We start from the raw sequence: 20,486 nt of genomic DNA, 5'->3' as shown, positions 1-20,486 counted from the left end.
TCAGGCAGAATATGATAAAAAAAAGTTATTTTAAAAGCAGCCTATAGTAAATCACATTATGTACACAATTAAGCAAGTACTTATTTGGGAATTGTTACAATAAAAGCAGAAGGACATAACCCTGGCCCTGGACATCACAAATAACAGTGATACAAAATTACTAGCACAGATTTCTAGTTACTAAACCTTTGCATTCTCACTCAGTTCCATTGAAATTTTCCTTGTCCACTTTTCAATGTGGAAAAGCAGTCAATTTTGCCCTTTTATTATTAACATGTATTTATATAGCGCCAGCATATTGCGTAGCACTGTAAAGTAAATGTGATTATACAACTAAATCACATGAATTATATACATAGAACATATGTAGTTACATACATAACAATCAATACCGGTACAAAAGGTGAGGAAGGAGTATACATACAGTGGGCAAGATCGAATTAAGTGGGTGAGAAATGTGGTACTGTATGTGGTGTTGCATTTGGTACTTAAGCAGAGTGAGGGTAGGCTTAAGCAGAGTGCGTTTTAAGAGATTTCTTGAAAGCAGAGAGGTTGGGAGAAAGTCGGACAGACCGTGGGAGAGAGTTCCAGAGGAGGGTTGCAGCCCTTGTTGGCGCCTCATCCTGTGTACGAGTAGGGTAAGGTAAAAAAGCTTCTATGGTAGGACAGTTTTCATGGGAGAAAGGGCAAATACCCTAGGGATGACATATATATTATGAAGCAGTTAAGTAATATATATTCTTAAATTATCTTATATACCATATTATGTGGCAATTGGGTATTGTCAGGATTTGCTGTAGTGCACAGTGTTTCAGACTACAACCACCTACTTTAAAATATGAGGACATCAGAAGAAACATTAAGTTCCTTGATCTGTATTAAAGTACTAAGCCCGTGGCATTGTGCCTATATAAAGTCATGCAACTCCTCTGTGATTTCCCATATTCTCATATAATTTACAACAGGGGTGCATTATTCCCATTAAGCATTACCTTAGATCAGGGCTTCCCTCATCGATATCTGGCCAAAAGTTGGCTAGATCTCGATCGGGCAGGTTAAAAAAATAAACGGATAAAAAAAATAATAAATCCCGTCGGATCGCGCCCACATCTGTGCGTCTATGCAGTCCTGCGATCTGACCACCCATATCGTATCCATTCTGAGGGCCCAACGATCGGATCAGCCCAATATCGCCCACTTCAATGTGTTCAATCGATTCAATTCATGTGTGCTTCAAGAGTAGGAATAGGCTCTTTTCAGCCCCAGGTGCGCGCTGTACCCCATGCCAGGGTATTTAGACACAATTCAACAGAAATAAAGTTTCACTTTTTTTCAGACTACCAGAGTGCTGCTGTTTCTGTTGAATTATGCCCACTTCAATGTGGGCATATCGGGGAGAGAGATCTCTACGTCTATGGCCACCTTAACACTGGCAAAGTGATGGACTGGATGCATCACGCTGTGTCAGCTGGTGTAACTAGAAGTTATCGGGACCCACAGCAACATTATTATAGGGACCCCAAATACTTGGCGAATAAATTATTTTACAGTTGGTCGCAGGTGGCATAACTAGAAGTTATTGGATGTTCAGCTAAGTCATTCTAGGGCCCCATAAACTTTGCATATTTTTCAGGTACCGAAACTGCTCATCAGTCACTTTCCCCCCACTTGCAGGACTGCTTTTTAAACATTTACACCCATGGCCCCATAAGATGTGAATTCTAAGACGCTGTATTAGTAGGCAAGTTGTGTATGCAGTGCCCAGCGACAAACTTTATCAGTGGAGCGGTGAAACTTACACTCCATCCATGCCACAAAGCTCACTTGTAAGGATGCAGGGAGTTGCAGTTTTCCAGCATGTAGAGTGCTGAAGGCAAACTATGCTGTAGGACAAGTTACTCACCTTGTTCATTTTCTGCATGTTGTACTTTCTGCTCCACTTGAGGTCTCTCCCGAGTGTTTTCATGATACTCTCCTAGAAAGACAGGACACGTTTAGGATGCATTAAAAGGGGAAGGGTGTGATGTCACCTGTATGAAACTAATATATATATACACATGGCACAACGTACCCACATCATGTCCTCCTCTCCTCTAACTCTCCGGGAGGAAATCTTTTCTAACTTCCAGTCCATGGCTCCTGCTGGATTTCCTTTCTGTGCGCCCGGTGCAGCCAGTCCCTTTGTCTCCAGCGCTCAGTGATGCTCCCCTGGGTACTATTCTTCTATATAAAGGTGGAGATCGGGCGGCTGCTGTAGCGGGAATCACCTGTGCTGCCATCCGATTGGTGAATGAGTTGGGAGCACGAGGGGATGAGGCCGGCCTTGTGACATCACTAGGATTCCCTGTTTCACGTCCCTGGATACGAGCGGAGCGGCTGCTGCAGCGGGAAACACGACTTCATTCATCAGACTGATGCCGGGCTCGTGACGTCACTACCAGGGAATTCCTTATTCCCGGAGCCAGGCTGTGTTTATAATCTCCCGCTTTGGCCAAGCGGGCCACTGCTGAGAAGGGAATTGTGGGGGTTGTAGTCAATAGGGTAGAGATGCCGTACTGCCCCTCCCTTTGCTTACAGGATGCCTACTATGTGCTTGCCATGTGGCGACTGGCGCTGTTAGAACCGCCAAGTTGCCTTTCAACCACGAACCATGGGGGGCAGTTGGGAAAAAAGTGCCTAGGTCATTAGTAAGAAGATAGCCCAAGGGCCACATTGGACACCTGCTCAAGGGGAAGGGGGGAATGTTAAAGGTGTGGTTCACATTTACTTAATTTTTTAGTATGTTAAAGAATGGCCAATTCTAAGCAACTTTTCAATTGGTCTTCATTTTTTATCGTTTTTTTTTTCAATTACAGTAGGACCGTACCTCCCTACATTTTGCAAGTAAAAAGAGGGGAACGCCCATTTTTGTGACTCCAAAATTTGACAGGTTATTAAAATTTGAACATATTTCTGTGGTTGTTTTCAGTTATTACAGTTTTGCTAATGAAGGTGAATTTTCCTTTAAGCTGTGAGTCTAACTTCTCCCAAGGGACCTGTTATCTTATCTTACTCATTTGCTTATCTCAAAATTATTACAAAGGTATCTTATCTGCTGCTGTGGCTGTTCTGGGCTCTCTGCCAAAAGCCACTTAAGTTATAAACTTTATTTCTTTTTCTGGCTGTTCAGTGCAGAAAAAAAACGGGACTTTCCAGTACAAATGAAGGACTGCAGGTTGAGCACTCAAAAGAGAGACTGTCCCTCTAAAAACAGGAGGTATGGTAGAACCCCCATTTTACATTTTCAAAGGGACCAGGAAAAAACAGGACAGTGAAATCCAGGAAACTGTAAAATCAGGGAAATGTGTTAAAGTAACTTTTTCATCAATTACTGAAAGGATAGAAGCACAGGTGTCCGTTTTACTTTGAGATACAATATATTTACTGTGTTATTAACAAGGGTTAAGTAATGCAGCATTAATGTTACACTATGTGCAAGACTCTCTGTCAGTCACATACACAACCTAAAGCAATAAGTGATTGGTGCAGGACTGTATAAGGAACAGACTAATTGCAATTGACCATTTACAGGCAGAACCATGGCAAAATATACATCTGGTTAGTATTTTAAACCTCTTCATTTCACAAATGATAACATTCATAGAGGAAAAAAAGTAATTTTTGGAAACATCCAAACAGCAAAATCTTGATGTAAAATCTGGGAAACATTACTTAAATTCAGGGAAATGCACCAATTGAAATGCATTATAATTTGTTGGGTACTGGATAGGGATGGGCGAATTTTTTGGCCTAGTTTTGCCGAAAAAATGACGCACATAGACTTGTATGGCGGCGTGCGTTACAAAAAATAATTTCGCCGCGCGACAACATTTTTTTGTCGCCCATAGACTTTAATGCCCGTCTGCGACAATTTGAATTTTTGGCAAAACGAAACGGGTCAAATTCACCCATCCCTAGTACTGGAAAATCACTACACTTGCACTCCCTGGCTCTCCGAAAATCTAATCCTTGGTGCTCGGTGAAGGAGGCATCGGCAACCACCAAACTTGTAAGTAGAAAATTTCACTGGCACACAGGTTAATACGAGCAGGGACAAGCCCGTGCTAATTTTATTTTGCGAAGGTGCAACGTTTCGGGGTAAAACCCCTTTGTCAAGCATACAGTTCATATTGTGCAATAGCTATTTAACCCCACCACATGTCCAATCAATTAACATAATCCATTTTAACTCTTCACAGTTTTTTTGACCCGGACAGCCCGGTATTTTGAAGGGCTGCCCGGGTCAAAACTTCCTGCCCGGTTTTCCAAATAAGGAAAACCGAGCAGGATTCCCCATAATTGGCCGATCACCAACTCATAGCCCCGCCCCTCGACGGCAGGGCCCTGCCCTCCGCATCACATCCACGCCCCTATACATAACGGTCCCGCCCCCTCATCACGGCTACTGACCTCAACTAAAAAAAAATCAAATGTTCTATTAGGCTTCAAATGTATTGTAATTGCTACTTTTTATTACTCATCTTTTTATTTAGGCCTCTCCTATTCATATTCCATGGTTTTATGCAAAGTAATGCATGGTTGCTAGGATAATTTGGACCCTAGCAACCAGATTACTGAAATGGCAAACTGGAGGGCTGCTGAATAAAAAGCTAAATAATTAAAAAAGCACAGAAAATAAAAAAAAAGATTTGTCTCAACATATTGTCATACTAAAAGTTAACTCAAAGTTGAACAACCTCTTTAAAGAAGAGTGTGCAACCTCTCTGGTAACTGTACTCATATGGGAAAAATAAGTAGGTAAAGGTTGTGGAACTGTACTCAGATCTCTGAAGACACTATATGACCATCTTGTAGACAAAGGCCTGGTAGCCTAAATGTTACAGCTGGACAGAGCCCCTGTGTTACTGTGCACAGACACCTGTATTCCCAGATTATCAGAGCCGTACCCACTATCCACTAATATCCCTCTTCCAATGCATGTGGTATTAGCAACCTATCACCTGAAACTTTCATTTTACCCAAACTCCACCAACTACATTTCACCTTCAAAAACTACATCTTGTTATAGTATCACTATATTGCAAATGTGAGGGGTTTAAAAACGTAAAATTGTATGGGGCTTAATGCAGTTTTGATGGAGGACTGGCGTATCTGGGACAAGTAGGGCTGCAGACTAGAATATCCCAATTTTACCTTTCTGATGGTCTCTTTCTGCCATGAGGTAGAAATTTACCTTGGATAGAAAATATTGACAAATAATTTAACATTACATACTCTCCTTAAACCTGATTATTTTAACATGACATACTATCCTCATAGAAGCTTAAGGGGACCTATCATGAAAATAAAAAAAAATAACACAAACTTCATGTTGCGGAAATAAGAGACCGTATACAATCAGTTAAAAATTATGTGGTATATCTAAAATAAGCATGTCATTCTTCACTATCTATTATTTTATTATAATCTTGTCCCTGGTCACAAAGTGCTGTGACTAATGGGCCCACTATATGGAAACAGTGCAACAGTACTGAATGTGATAGCTTGTTAGAACATCAGAGACAAGAAACAGGGCTGCAGAGTATGGTACACACAGGGAACATAGGGCAAGCAGAGTATGGCACACACGGAAAATAGTATGGCACACTGGGAATAGGACAGGCAGAGTATAGCACACACAGAGCTTAGGGGAGGCAGAGTATTGCACCCATGGAGAATAGGACAGGCAGAGTATGGCACACACAGGGAGCATAGGGCAGGCAGAGTATGGCACACACAGGGAGAATAGGACAGGCAGATTAAGGCACACACAGGGAGCATAGGGCAGGCAGAGTATGACACACACACACAGAATAGGACAGGCTGAGTATGGCACACACAGGAAGAATAGGACAGGCAGAGTATTGCGCACACACAGGGAGCATAGGTCAGGCAGAGTATGGCACACACAGGAAACATAGGGCAGACAGAATTAGGCACACACGTGGAGCAGAGTATGGCACACACAAGGAGCATAGAGCAGGCAGAATATGGCACACACAGAGAATAGGGCAGGCTGAGTATGGCACACACAGGGAGAATAGGACAGGCAGAGTATGGCACACACAAGGGGCATAGGGTAGGCAGAGTATGGCATACACAAGGAGCATAGGGCAGGAAGAGTATGGCACACACAGGGAGCAGAGTATGGCACACACAAGGAGCATAGGGCAGGCAGAGTATGGCACACACAGTGAGGATATGGCAGGCAGAGTATGGCAAACACATGGAGCATAGGGCAGGCAGAACAGAAAACAGGGAAACCTCTAAGACCACTCTAAGATGTACTACATAGAGTGACACAGTGCTGGTGCCCCATAAGTGTATGAGGGTGAACAGGTGAACAATGTGGCCAGTTTCAGTCTGGGTCTCAGGTAGAGATGTCGCGAACTTGTTCGCGCGAACATCGGGTGTTCGCGCTCGCCGGAAGTTCGCGAACGTCGCGCGACGTTCGCCATTTTGGGTTCGCCATTGTTGGCGCTTTTTTTTGCCCTCTCACCCCAGACCAGCAGGTACATGGCAGCCAATCAGGAAGCTCTCCCCTGGACCACTCCCCTTCCCTATAAAAACCGAAGCCCTGCAGCGTTTTTTCACTCTGCCTGTGTGTGCTGAAGAGATAGTGTAGGGAGAGAGCTGCTGCCTGTTAGTGATTTCAGGGACAGTTGAAAGTTTGCTGGCTAGTAATCGTTTTGATACTGCTCTGTTATTGGAGGGACAGAAGTCTGCAGGGGTTTGAGGGACATTTAAGCTTAGGTAGCTTTGCTGGCTAGTAATCTACCTTCTACTGCAGTGCTCTGTATGTAGCTGCAGTGGGCAGCTGTCCTGCTTCTGATCTCATCTGCTGACTGCTGCAATAACAGTAGTCCTTGTAAGGACTGCTTTTATTTATTTTTTTGTTGTTTTACTACTACTACTACTACTACTACTATAAGAGCCCAGTGCTATTAGTCTAGCAGTGTTGGGGAGTGGGACTGGTGTGCTAATCTGCTGCTCCTAGTAGTTCAGCAGCACCAACTTTAATTTTTTTTTTTTAATATTCATTTTTTTTTATTTTACTTTTTTTTATTTTACTACCGCTGTAGTAGTGTATAAGTTGACCTTTTAGGCATTATTTGCCCTGTAGGCATTATTTGCACACTGTTTTCTTCAACCCGCCATCGAGCTGTGTGACCTTGTTCACATTCTGTCTAAATATCCATAATATTACCGTCTCCAGAAAAAACACCGGAGTCACTTTTTTCAAGCAGCCATAATATATTTTACGTAATCCGTATCCACCGCTGTAGTAGTGTATACGTTGGCCTTGTAGGCATTATTTGCACACTGTTTTCTTCAACCCGCCATCGAGCTGTGTGACCTTGTTCACATTCTGTCTAAATATCCATAATATTACCGTCTCCAGAAAAAACACCGGAGTCACTTTTTTCAAGCAGCCATAATATATTTTACGTAATCCGTATCCACCGCTGTAGTAGTGTATACGTTGGCCTTGTAGGCATTATTTGCACACTGTTTTCTTCAACCCGCCATCGAGCTGTGTGACCTTGTTCCCATTCTGTCTAAATATCCATAATATTACCGTCTCCAGAAAAAACACCGGAGTCACTTTTTTCAAGCAGCATTCATATATTTTACGTAATCCGTATCCACCGCTGTAGTAGTGTATACGTTGGCCTTGTAGGCATTATTTGCACACTGTTTTCTTCAACCCGCCATCGAGCTGTGTGACCTTGTTCACATTCTGTCTAAATATCCATAATATTACCGTCTCCAGAAAAAACACCAAACAATGCCTACAAGGTCAACGTATGGCAGTTGTTTAAAGAGAACAGTAGATTACTAGCCAGCAAAGCTACCTAAGCTAAAATGTCCCTCAAATCCCTGCAGACTTCTGTCCCTCCAATACAGAGCAGTATCAAGCAGATTACTAGCCAGCAAACTTACTATCATCTGTCCCTGAAATCACTAACAGCTCTCCCCCTACACTATCTCTTCCAAGCACACACAGGCAGATTTTTCAGATACATTTTTGCCCTTGATCCCCCTCTGGCATGCCACTGTCCAGGTCGTTGCACCCTTTAAACAACTTTAAAATCATTTTTCTGGCCAGAAATGTCTTTTCTAGATGTTAAAGTTCGCCTTCCCATTGAAGTCTATGGGGTTCGCGAACCGTTCGCGAACCGCTCGCATTTTTGCGCAAGTTCGCGAATATGTTCGCGAACTTTTTTTCCGACGTTCGCTACATCCCTAGTCTCAGGTGTGAAAAGTAAGAGCTTTAGGGTGTGAATAATAGAGGTGTTACAGGTGTTACCTTTTAAAGTTTATACATGGTAAGTAGACACAGCATGCAGATTTTCGTGTGGGAGACCACGGGTTGCAAGTTGAACAGCACTGTGAATATTAAAATAATACATTGGAGGCCAGGGGTTTAATAAATTAAAACACATTGGTGTTCAGTGAAACTTACCTTAGGAGCTTTTGTGGCTTTGGGCCTATTTGCGGATTCTGCTTCGGCTCCTTTTGTGGCTTTGGGTCTTTTTGCGGCTTCAGCTTTGGCTCCTTTCGTGGCTTTGGGTCTTTTTGAAGTTTCAGGACTTCAACTTCGGGTCTTTTTGTGGCTTCGGGTCTTTTCGTAGCCTCTGCTCCTTTCAAAGCTTCGGGTCTTTGTCGATTCGGATCTTCAGGACTTCGGCGATTCACTTCGGTGCTGTCAAGTGGGCCCGGCTAATTTCAAAAAGACCAGCACAGCTGGGCCCCCCTTTAGGCCAGGTACGAATGTACCCTCCTGATGACGGCCCAGCAAGCAACACTGGTTGCCATGGGTTATTGCCATGGTGGAAATTTTCCACGCGTTTGTAAATGAGCCCCAAGGTTGTATTTAATCTCTGCAGAATGCATTACCTGAGCAATACTTGCTTGCTGCAGGACAAATGCTAAAATAATAGTGTATTGCTGGCCATAGGTTATATAGAATCAGTGTCATACTTTAGGATGAAGCCTATCACAGAACCTCCTGAGATGTCAATGGTGTTATTAAGGGTGCTATTTTTAAAAAATAAACTTAAATTAATAATCCAGGTAAGAAATCATTAGCCCTCTTCATTTCCAGTATCTAAGACTTTAGTAAAAAAAATAATTACACGATTCTAGTCTAGTTCACGATTTAGAAAATAATAAAGATCTTGCAAGGTTTTGAGCACAGGTATAGGATATCTTATTCGGGACACCCATTATCCAGAAAGCTCCAAATTACAGGAAGGCAATATGCCATAAGCAAATAATTATTTCTAAAAATAATTTTCTTTTTTCTCTTTAATAATAAAACACATGATCCAAACAAAGGTAGAAAAAATCCACACCAGTGGCAAAATAACTTTATTGGATAAAATATTTAAAGTTTTTATTTTAGTAGACTTAAGTGTATCGCGATCCAATTTAAGAGAAAAGAAACCCTTACCCGGAAATCCCCAGGTCCCAAGAATTCTGGATAATAGATCCTATACAACATACGACATACATTAAACATTTTTCCATAACAGTGTAATCAGCAGAGGGCAGTGTTTTATCATTGTTTGAGCTTGGATGCCTGGTCAAAGAAAGCATATTATTCTGGAGTCCTGTGTGCTTGGCTCAGAAGAAAGCTTAAACAGTGACAAAATAGGACTCTGTCCCAGAGTATGCACAATTTGGAGTCTGTGAGCACAGAGTCTATTGGATAAATAGGTGACAGACACCTGCTATAAAAGGTAAAATAAAAAAAGCAACCTAAATGTTTTATACTTTCTTCCTTTACCTGCTACTCCTTGTGATGGTTAATCGGCACCCTCAGTGGCCACCCATCTTTGCTGAGCTTTCTATTAAGTAATTTAGATATCTTCTGGTTGCCAGAATTTCAAAGCAAAATCTGTGGACACATACGAAGGAGTGAGCGAGTAGCATAACCACAACCTTTTTCACTTCACCCCATTTAAACCACTCTCACAAAAGGTCAGCGCCACACATTTTTTCCTCTTAAAAATAATTTTTTCATCTTACAAATTACATTTGCTTAATGCAATTAATTTCCCCAGAGAAGGCACATTGCTCTCATACTGGCATCCCTCATATGGTTCCTGCCAGAAAATGTTGAAAATTGTCTTTTAGAAATGATACTGAAAAATTCTGAAAAAATCCTGAAAAATACACTAAATTGGGACATTTTATAACAAAGTTTGTGGTGGGGACAGCATTAGACTAGGTGCCAGGAGAAAAATGATGGGTCCTGGCCCTTGTGGGCTCAGGACCTTCCAGGTTATACAGGGACACCCATTCCGAATTAGAAGAAATGAGGTTCCATCACAATATTCAGAAAGGGTTTTTACAGTGAGAGCTTTGAATCAGTGGTACAGGCTGATACAATCGACAGCTTTAAGAGGGGGTTGGATGTTTTTTCAGCAAGTAAAGAAATACAGGGTCAGTGTCGGACTGGCCCGGCGGGATACCGGGAAAAAACCCGGTGGGCCCCGACTCCTAATGGGCCCCCCCCCGCCGGGCCAGTCCCCCGTCCCGATCATACTTTAAAGAAAAAAATGTTTTTCTATGTGCCGCGCAGCGCCATTTGTGCATGCGCGCGGCACCTTTCAGTGAGAAGCGGCGCCTACACGCAGGCCTTCGCTCAAGCATGTTCAGTGCGTCACAGTAGGGAGGCAGGGGGGTCGAGGGGGCCCTGGACTTTAGTCCCGGTGGGCCCCGGGCCCCCCAGTCCGACCCTGTACAGGGTTATGGAAAATAGCTCATAGTACAAGTTGGTCCAGGGACTGGTCCGATTGCCATTTTGGTGTCAGGAAGGAATTTTTTCCCCCTCTGAGGCAAATTGGAGAGGCTTCAGAAGAGTTTTTTGCCTTCCTCTGGATCAACTAGCAGTTAGGTATGTTTTATATAGAAATAAAGGGTTAAACTTGATGTCTTTTGTTTAACTTACTATGTAGGACCACATCCTGCCCTGGACCACGACTGGGGGATAAACTTGTGGCTGCCTCCGGAGGCTGCAGGTAGGAAGGAAGGGCCCCCCCTATCTCTGTGATGGTGGGCTCTGAGATGGCAGCCTAGTGATGAGCCCAGCCCATTCCACATTGAGTGGGAGAATATTACCCAGGGACAAAAGTTCTATATTCATTATTCATAGCATTATGCTTTATACAACAGAACCTCGTTTTCCCAGAAATGACACTGTCTTTTATTGCTGCATTATTCTTTTCCAGTTCTTACATTTGTGGTCCCCTGGAAAACATTTTACAATACTTTTTTCTTTCAGTTTGGTACAGGATCTTGTCAAAATAAAACCACCCTACTCGCATGAATAAACACAGATATTTGCATAATTAACGACCCCCAGAATCTATGCCTTCTATTCACAAGAGGAAGGCACATCACAAAAGAATTATGCACAGGGACACAGAAATCATTTTTGCTGGGGGGACCCAATGGACATCAAGTAACACCCCTGCCCATTCACGGAGTGGGAAGGGAGGCGCCAACGGGGCAACCAACTCAGGCGGCAGCAGCCCCTGAAGAGCCACTGCATGTTTATAAAGCATTTCAGAAGGAAGTTTATAACTGATGCAATTTGTAACATTTTTACTTAAAAGGGAACTATTGCAAAAATGAAAATTTAGTATAAGCTTTGTCATAGCGAAATTTAAAACTAAAACGAAAAATATTAAAAATTCTATCCCGTTTCTGAAATAATCAAATTTATCTTCACTATCCCTTTCTCAGCATCTGTTTCTCTTCATGCAGGAGTCGGGTGTCACATGTTCAATTATTTCAGTAATGGTTCAGAATTTTTAATTGATTTTATTTAGACAATTTCTTATTTTAGTATGATGAAGTTTCATCTTCGCCATGGTTCCCCTTTTAAATTTAGATATGCAAATTTGGATTCCAAAAAATGATGGATTAGGTGCATCAATAGTTATTATTACAATGATTAATAAGGCACCAGTGTAGTCTAATAGCTACATAATAACTCACATGCATCACTGTAACGCGCCGACTGGCTTTAAGAATCTAAATACAAATGTAATAGCACTAATAATAAATAATTGCTATATTTATTCGCTTTGAAGAAGTTCACCTTTTGATGTATTCCAGAGTTGCCAGGTTGGCAGTTTTCCAACCAAATTGGGCTACTAATTGAAAGCCCAGTCGGGTTTTGAAAGTACAAATTAGCTTAGGTATGGATTTGGGCTACTTTGTGGGCCTTTGGCTGGTTTGTACTTTGGAAACCAGCCAAAGATTTTTTTTGCCCTAATGTGCCAAGCCTGTTGGGTAACGTCGTTTTTGTTTAACAATTTACCAACTGCCAAGTTTAATGTAAAACTACAAGACCCAGCATGCAATGGTACTGACTATTGTAGAAGTCGGGAGTTACCAGTTTTTGAGCTCTGCACCCCAGTTTACCATCCCATTCTACAGGGGCGATCCACCAATGAGGCGAGCTAAGGGTGTTCACTTCAGGTGCCTTTAAAAGCCTAATTTCCGGATTTTAAACCGGAAATTCGACTTTACTAGGGCGAGATCTCCTCACTAGCGTTGCTGCCTCCCCCCCGTAAATGGAATCGGGCTGGGGGAAGGGGCGGCATTACTGGAGAGGCAATGTACACAGAAACAGCGCTGCCATTCTAGCATGTTTTGGTGACTTTCCTCAATTTTAGACAATTTTGGCGCAAAAATCGTCTGGCCACTAAAATAGCTAGAGGTTGACCAGTTTTACCAATATTTATTGAAATTGTATATGTATTAGGGCCTTCCTTTGTAGTTACGCCCCTGGTGGTCCGTCACATTTTACTTCATGGAAAAATTTCGCAAAACAGTTAAAATTTGAAAAGGGCATATTTTCACATATATTCTTTTTTTTAGACATTTTTTTCCCTGCACAAATTATTATTGTGCTATTTTCGAGGTACTTTTCAAGTGCCTCTTGGCAAATTTTGGGCTGGTTTCGTAGCTGACTTTGGCTGATTTTTAACATTAGACCTTGCAACCCTGATTCATGTTTAGACTCAATTCGATGAAATGAAATCTCAGTATTATGTACAGTTTTGTGGCGCTTGAATTTGGCCCGCTGGACCAGAAAGGCTTCTCCTCTGTATTAGCTTTCCCTCGTTTCCATGACTACTAATAAGGCGCCTACCTACGGCTCTCATTAGCGGGTCTCCTACCTGTGACAACAATACAGTAACGTGACCCACAGAAACAACAAGCGCTCAACTGCCAACTGCCTGAGGGACTGGCGGGTGCCGGGCTGGTGGCGGCAAATAAGGCCACGCGCGCGCGTCACGTGAACAAGCAACAGAGGAGCTCGAGCTGAGGTAATGGGTGCGGCGTGGCGCGATTCTGTCTGAGGTCGGGTAACCCCGTATTTAGCGTTTAAGTAACTGGGAATAAAAGAAACAGGGATGTAAATGGGATGGAAGATATTGTAATAATATTTTTTTACCTAGTGGCATTACTGTACTGTAACTATGGTTGCAGAATTGTTTTTTGGGGGCTACTAGGACTGACTGGAGCTTCCTCTCCTTGTCATGAGTGGGATCTTGATACAGCCCTGGCCTTTGATTTCTGCTGAAATTCATTATTTTTATATTCACTGTTCTTTTTATATTTACTATATATAACCTTTTAAAAAGCACTTAGAATTTGATTAATATTACTCATTTTGTATTACAATTCAGAACACACTCGTATTGAATGGAACGTCTGATGCAAATTGAATAGAATGACTTATGCAAATTTAGACACACATGTGTTTGATAACATATGCACCAGATAGTTTATTTAAATGGGTTAACACATGACTCACTTTGAACTCTGATGACGTGCCATATAGGAAGGGCATGAAACGCGTTAGTTTGTACCACTTACCCACTGCCTGTTATCATTTAAGGAGCCAAAATAAAAGCCGCTTTTCAAAGATATTGTGTAGCGATTCCTGTTGTGGAGAATGGGCCATCGCTGATCGGTGATACACAGAGACTGTGGTCTTTAAATTAGTAGCCCAATTTAGCTGAAAAACCGCCAATGTGGCAACCCTGCTAGCGGGGGACAGACCTGTGTGCAGGATGTGCACCCAGGCCCCCTTCCCCACAGAATCAAGCTCCAGCCCGCTCGACTAAAAAATTCTCTCAGCCCTGCCACTTGCAATCAGGGCCGCCATCAGGAGGGACTCGGATGAAGCAGCGCACACTCCTCTCCTCACAGTTTGATAGTTTGAGCCCGGTGCACAGTGTAGAGGGCACGGCAACCCTCAGGAATACGTACTAGGCAAACAAAATCACTGGCACACGTGGCAATTCAGGTGCCGGGTTACCCCGTGCTCTTTATTGTGCGGACGTGCAACGTTTCGGGGTGACAACCCCTTTATCAAGCATGATTTTGCTTGATAAAGGGGTTGTCACCCCGAAACGTTGCACGTCCGCACAATAAAGAGCACGGGGTAACCCGGCACCTGAATTGCCACGTGTGCCAGTGATTTTGTTTGCCTAGTACGCCATCAGGAGGGCACAGTGGGTACTCTTTAGGGATGCACCGAATCCTAATTTGCATATGTATATGCAAATTGGGGGTGGGGAGTGAAATCGTGTGACTTTTTGTCACAAAACAAGGAAGTAAAAAATGTTTTCTCCTTTCCATTCCTAATTTGCATATGCAAATTAGGGTTCAGTTCGGTATTCTGCCGAATCTTTTGTGAAGGATTCGGGGGTTTGGCCGAATCCAAAATTGTGGATTCAGTGCATCCCTAGTACTCTTGTACCAGACCTACAGGGGGGCTCAGCTGTGCTGCACTTTTCAAAATAGCCAGGCCCCTCTTGGCAGCACCGAAGCCGTAGCTCACCTGCCGAAGTCCCAGAAATTGTTATTGTACGGGGCCCTGTGATTTCTAATGGCGGCCCTGCCCGCAATGCAACACCCCTGGTATTTACGCCATTTGCACAGCACTGAGGCTAAGCTTTTCTCTGCCTGTGTTTTGTATGCAGGCAAGCTGATGCTCCTTCCTGTATCTGCACTGACAGGCATGGTGTGAACCTATGTGCAGACACCTGGAGTGGATTTTAGTGCAAAAATGCAGAGCTTTGCATTTTTGCACCAAAATGTGCTCCTTGTGTCTACACACGAGTATAAGCTCTGCAGGAGGCTTACATCTCATTAAAGCGCTGAGAAAGATGTTAGCTCTGTATAAAAAAAGAGTAAGACATAAATAATAATACAGAAGAGTTTTGGAGAAGTAATTTAGTTTCTGCTCGTCTGGAGTACTTCAGCTTCTACATTCCTGAGGTAATGTCTAAAACCAGAAATGGATTGTAGACCTTGCAAAGGTTTTTTGATGAAAACACTTGCACAAAGAACTCTATCAGACATTACAGTTGTTACCCACGCTGTAAAAAAAATCCTTAGTGGGCAAAGGGGCGCAATTTGGAACCACCCCCAAGCTACTAAAAATCATAGGTGTGCCAATGAAGGATAACAAGTTGTGAAGTACAGTATATTTGGTCAATGACATATTAATATAATTAAGATTTGATGGCTAACTAGAGGCAGGCCAAGTAAAGCCATTGGGATTAATCAGGAATGTTCTTGAAATTGCAGTAATTGTGCATATTTAATATGTGGTTATTTATATTCTATTTTTTTTATTGTAGTCTTTCTATTTTATTGATATATTGTTTAAATGTACAGTGCTGCATACGTGCCGTCCCAGTTTTTAAGCCTCATGGCCCATTTGCTAAACCTTTCTCACGTTAACTCTTTTTCTGTATATGCCATCATCCTGCATCTAGTTTATGCTATCCACTCTTATATAAAGGGGAACTAAACACCCTGAGCTCTTTTGAAATTCACATTCATGTTTTTATTTGTTTAAAAATATTGGCAATTTACTCCACCAGGTTTATATACCCACCCCCCTTAAACTGAAAAATTTTAGCAAAAGCCAGGATGATTTGTGCCCCCGATTTAAATCCCCAGGTGCCAGCTTTATCCACATTATCTAGTCCTGCCACCCTGTAAAGGAATTCTGGGCCTCTGTAATGGAGACTTTAGCCACCGAAATGGGTACATCACAGATAGACCCAGTGGTCTGCCTATTGGGAGTGATTGACGAGAAGTCAGTGATCATGCACTGAATAGGCATTACCCTCCCCCCCCACCATACCCTTCTGGAGACAGTTGGTAGATTGAGCTCTCCTACTAATCAAACTGATGTATGAAACGGGGGCAATAGACAAATTGGTGTGACCCAGACTTCCTGCAGTACAAGTGACCAGCTCCACCTAGGCACCAACAACCATCAGTCACAGCAACTTGTTGTATGCAAGATACTATATCTATACCAGCACCAAATCTAAACCATTGTAACGGCTCACAACTGCTGTGCTATCTTCTGTTTTGTGTTCGTTAAAGGGGAATTATCGCCAAAATGGAAATTTAATATAAGCTTCATCATACTGGAATAAGACATTTTGTAAATACAATCAATTAAATATTCTGCATCATTTTTGAAAAAATCAAGTTTTTGTTCACTATTTCTCTCGCAGCATCTGTTTCTCTTCATTCTGTCTTCATGCAGCAGTTGGGTGTCAGATATTCATTGACAGTTAGATCCAGTATATCTTATAGGGGGGCTTCCTTTCATAGCAGATGTATTAGAGCTCACTCAAGTAACTGATTCCAGTAGAAACAAAATCTAACAAAAACAAAATCTAAAAAAATTTTTTTGCACAAATCCTGCATGTAGAGAGACATGATGTCTGGTGGTTTTAATAGAGTGAGCTCTAATACATCTTCTAGGCAAAAGGAGGCCCCTTATAAGATATATATGATCTAACTGTCAATGAATATCTGACACCCAACTGCTGCATGAAGACAGAATGAAGAGAACAGACGCTGAGAAAGGGATAGTGAAGATAAACTTGATTATTTCAGAAACAATATAGAATTTTTAATTGATTGTATTTAGAAAGTTTCTTGTTTCAGTATGCTGAAGCTTATATTAAATTTCCATTTTCGCAATAGTTCCCATTTAAAACAATAAAACCTACCTCTAAAAAATTAAATATAGCCATTTAGTCTCTGTAATATGCATTTTCACCTTTCTTTTATTCAGCTTCTTTGTTATGTCTTATTAATTGTCAGCTGCAGTGTTATGTCATTGTGTTCATGTTGTCAATATTGTAAAGCACGCGCAAGGCATCCATATCCAACATTTTCATTAAAAGTATCAAAGTTAAAAGCCTTAAAGGAACAGTTCAGTGTGAAAATAAAAACTGGCTATTATGTTAGACATCCAGTCACTCCAGCCTTTATACATTACATTTTTGGCTAACTAATTATATTAGAAACATTTTTTATATCTATTTACCAAGTTTTTATTTTTACACTGAACAATTCCTTTAAGCATTAAAATTAAGCATGTACATGTGACATAAAGCAACTTAATAATTTAAAGGAAACACAAAAATCAAGCATATCCTATTTAAAAGAACATAAATCATAAGGCATAATGCTTAATTTCAATGTCAACACATGTATCGCTTCAGGGATGTTTCCAAGTACATGGCTGACATCACTGCACCGTTAAGTCAGTCAAAATTAAGATTTGTGAGGTGCTGAACAGATAATTGACTTGACAAATAAAGAGTTGGCATCTTCATTAATTCAGTCTTTTAAGAACTTTTGAAATATATTTTAACTGATACTATATAAAAAACTGATACTATATAAAATCACGTGCATGTTGTCCATATTACAGGTATTGGATCCATTATCTGTAAACCCATTATCCAGAGAGCTCTAAATTACAGAAAGCAATAATAATGTAAAAATAAAACTGTACCTTGTACTTGATCTTAAATAAGATATAATAATTCCTTACGGTAGTCAAAACAATCCTATTTGGTTTATTTAAATATGAAATTATTTTTTAGTAGACTTAAGGTATGGGGATCCAAATTATGGAAATATATCTTATCTAGAAAACCCCAGGTCCCGAGCATTCTGGATAACAGGTTCTGAACCTGTACATGTTTGCTTTGAAATAAAAATCGTATGTATTTATTTTAATTGCTGCAATTTCGGTGGGACAGCAGCCAAAACTACCAGGCCCTACTGAATTTGTACGTAAGCTGCAACTCAGACTCCTAAGTAATTCAGGCCTTGACTGCTGTGCTACAGGGGGTTATTGACATACGCAGGTGACTTTTTCCATTCGATTTTTTTAGCAACCATTATTGCAGTCTGTTGAGAATACCCACAGTAAAACTAAAACAAAACATTTGAAAGCTACCGACAGACCGACTCACCAGCTTATTGGCCCGTGTATGGGGCTTCCCCAATCGAGATCTGGACGAAAGTCGGCCAGATCTCGATCGGATGGGACTAAAAATCCCGTCGGATCGCGGCCGCATCTGTTCGTTGATGCGGTCCCGCGATCCGACCTCCCGTAAAGCCACCATAGGAGGGCCCAACGATCGGATCAGCCCGATATTGCCCAACTCAAGGTGGGCATATCGCCAAACGAGCGGATCTCTCCGTGTATGGCCACCTTTAGTTTTATCCTTCTCTACTTGTTTACTTCAGTTTGAGTGATAATCCCCAGTTAATCGCTCACCTTAAACACTTTTTTTTAAACCCGTAATGTTGAATTTGTCTACTTGTTTTACCTCAGATAAAATACCCCAATTTAATAAAATTTTATACATATAGTTATTAAGAGTCTGCTTAATCAGCTGTTGTTATATCTTTCATTAATAGAAACATTGTTTATGTAATGTAATGTAATGGTTTTTTTAAAGGGTGAAAGGTTCACCTTCCAAACACTTTTTTCAGTTCTGTTGTTTTCAGATTGTTCCCCAGAAATAAAGACCTTTTTCAATTACTTTCCGTTATTTATTTTTTACTGTTTTTCCAAAATCTAATTTCAAAGTTTAATGTCCTTGTCTCTTTTGTTTGAGTCTGGAAGCTCAGTAAATTCAGGCGCAAACTCTGAAATGTTACAATTTTGCAACATTGAGTTGATATCTAGTATAGGTCAATGTAAAAACAACTGGACTGGATTGAGTTGATACATTTCTCAAGAGCTTCTCTGGAGTATTAGCAACTGTTGTATCAATTCAAACAGCTGCCTTTATCAAAACCCAGAGATTCTGCTCAGCCAGGACAAAGATAACAAATGTATCAACTAAATGTATCAATTTAGAACAGTTTACAGGGTTGGCGACCCCTCCTCCCAGAGCTGCTGTAGAAGGTGAAAAATGATACTTTACACTTCAATATTAGAAAAACTGTGACACATAGAACATAGAAAGTAATTGGAAAAAGTCGTTATTTCTGGCGATCTATCTGAAAACAACTAGTTGTTTGAAGGTGAACAACCCCTTTAATTATTAATGGTAAAAGTCTTCTACTCTAATAATAGCATTTTCTGTGTTCACCCTGTAGAGGGCAGCAGTTCACTTTTTATTGCAGTTCTGTAGTGCACCAGGTACCAGGGAGAACATGTTCAGGCATGCATACAAAAAATAAATAAATTATAATTTTTATTATCTGGTCATTATTAAAAGACTATCATGTTTAAGCTATTTGGAAACAAAACATCAAATGTATATCTGGAATGCAAAGTTTAGAAATAGAAATATTAATTTAAAGAGATTATGATACCAGAAATTATATTTTTAAAATCTATTTTAACATTGTCTTTGCATGCTATATATAATTTTGCCATAAAAGTATTTGTGTGTTGCTTTTACACTACCTATCTTGTCCCCCCATGTTTCGCTATCTGTGGGTTGTCATATGTGTGCAGCAGTAGTAGAAACTGTAACTGACAGGTTGAGAAGGGACAGTCAGGTTGGCAAAACAGTCAGGTTTAGGAACTTGAGATAGAGTCCTGCGTGGAACCACGCGACCCGAACCGCAACCCGCATATTTACCCACTTTGATCCGCTACCCGACCCGGACCCGCAACTGCCTTATCCGCAACCCGACCCGCATTCCGCCAACCACCATCAAACAGGAAGTGATGGTGCTGCAAACTAGAAGTGACGTCATCAAAAGTGTGCGGGGACAGAAACAAGTTTAGTAAAACTTTAAAAGGAGTAAAATATAGACAATATTTCATAAGATAAGAAATTTAGATGAGACCTGCAACCGACCCGCAGATCCGCATCTATACACGCACCTGAAAATCCTCCCCTCGTTCCGCAGGTACCCACAATAGAATCTCAAATCTTAGACTTTGTCTCTAACTGCCGGAACATTAAAGGTACAATCTTTAATCTAAAAAGATATTGTTACAAGTGACACTGCGGCAAGAGCTTCAAAACCTTATGAGCTCACCCTGAAAAATTTTGACCCGGGTGTAAGAAACCCCAGGTCCCGCACTTGTGTTAAAATCTGCTCCTCAACATCAC

At 41.3% G+C, this 20,486-nt stretch overlaps 1 protein-coding gene across 1 annotated transcript in view; it reads right to left on the bottom strand.

Moving 5' to 3' along the window:
- The window catches only part of cdc20b.L (cell division cycle 20B L homeolog), a 40,015-nt gene extending 37,456 nt beyond the window's left edge, over positions 1-2,559 (bottom strand). Inside the window, exons 1-2 of the mRNA XM_018266135.2 lie at positions 2,072-2,559; positions 1,904-1,975 (exon numbers count right to left, since the gene is read on the bottom strand). Of these exons, the coding sequence (XP_018121624.1) occupies positions 1,904-1,975; positions 2,072-2,134 (135 nt within the window). The 5' untranslated portion in view covers positions 2,135-2,559. The remainder of the gene's footprint in view (positions 1-1,903; positions 1,976-2,071) is intronic.
- Between the last annotated feature and the right edge of the window lie 17,927 nt (positions 2,560-20,486).

The sequence above is a fragment of the Xenopus laevis genome, chromosome 1L, assembly GCF_017654675.1.
Source record: "Xenopus laevis strain J_2021 chromosome 1L, Xenopus_laevis_v10.1, whole genome shotgun sequence".
NCBI classification, from domain to species: domain Eukaryota; kingdom Metazoa; phylum Chordata; class Amphibia; order Anura; family Pipidae; genus Xenopus; species Xenopus laevis.
Note: the sequence above shows the minus strand (reverse complement) of the source record. Positions and strands in the feature narration are given on the sequence as shown.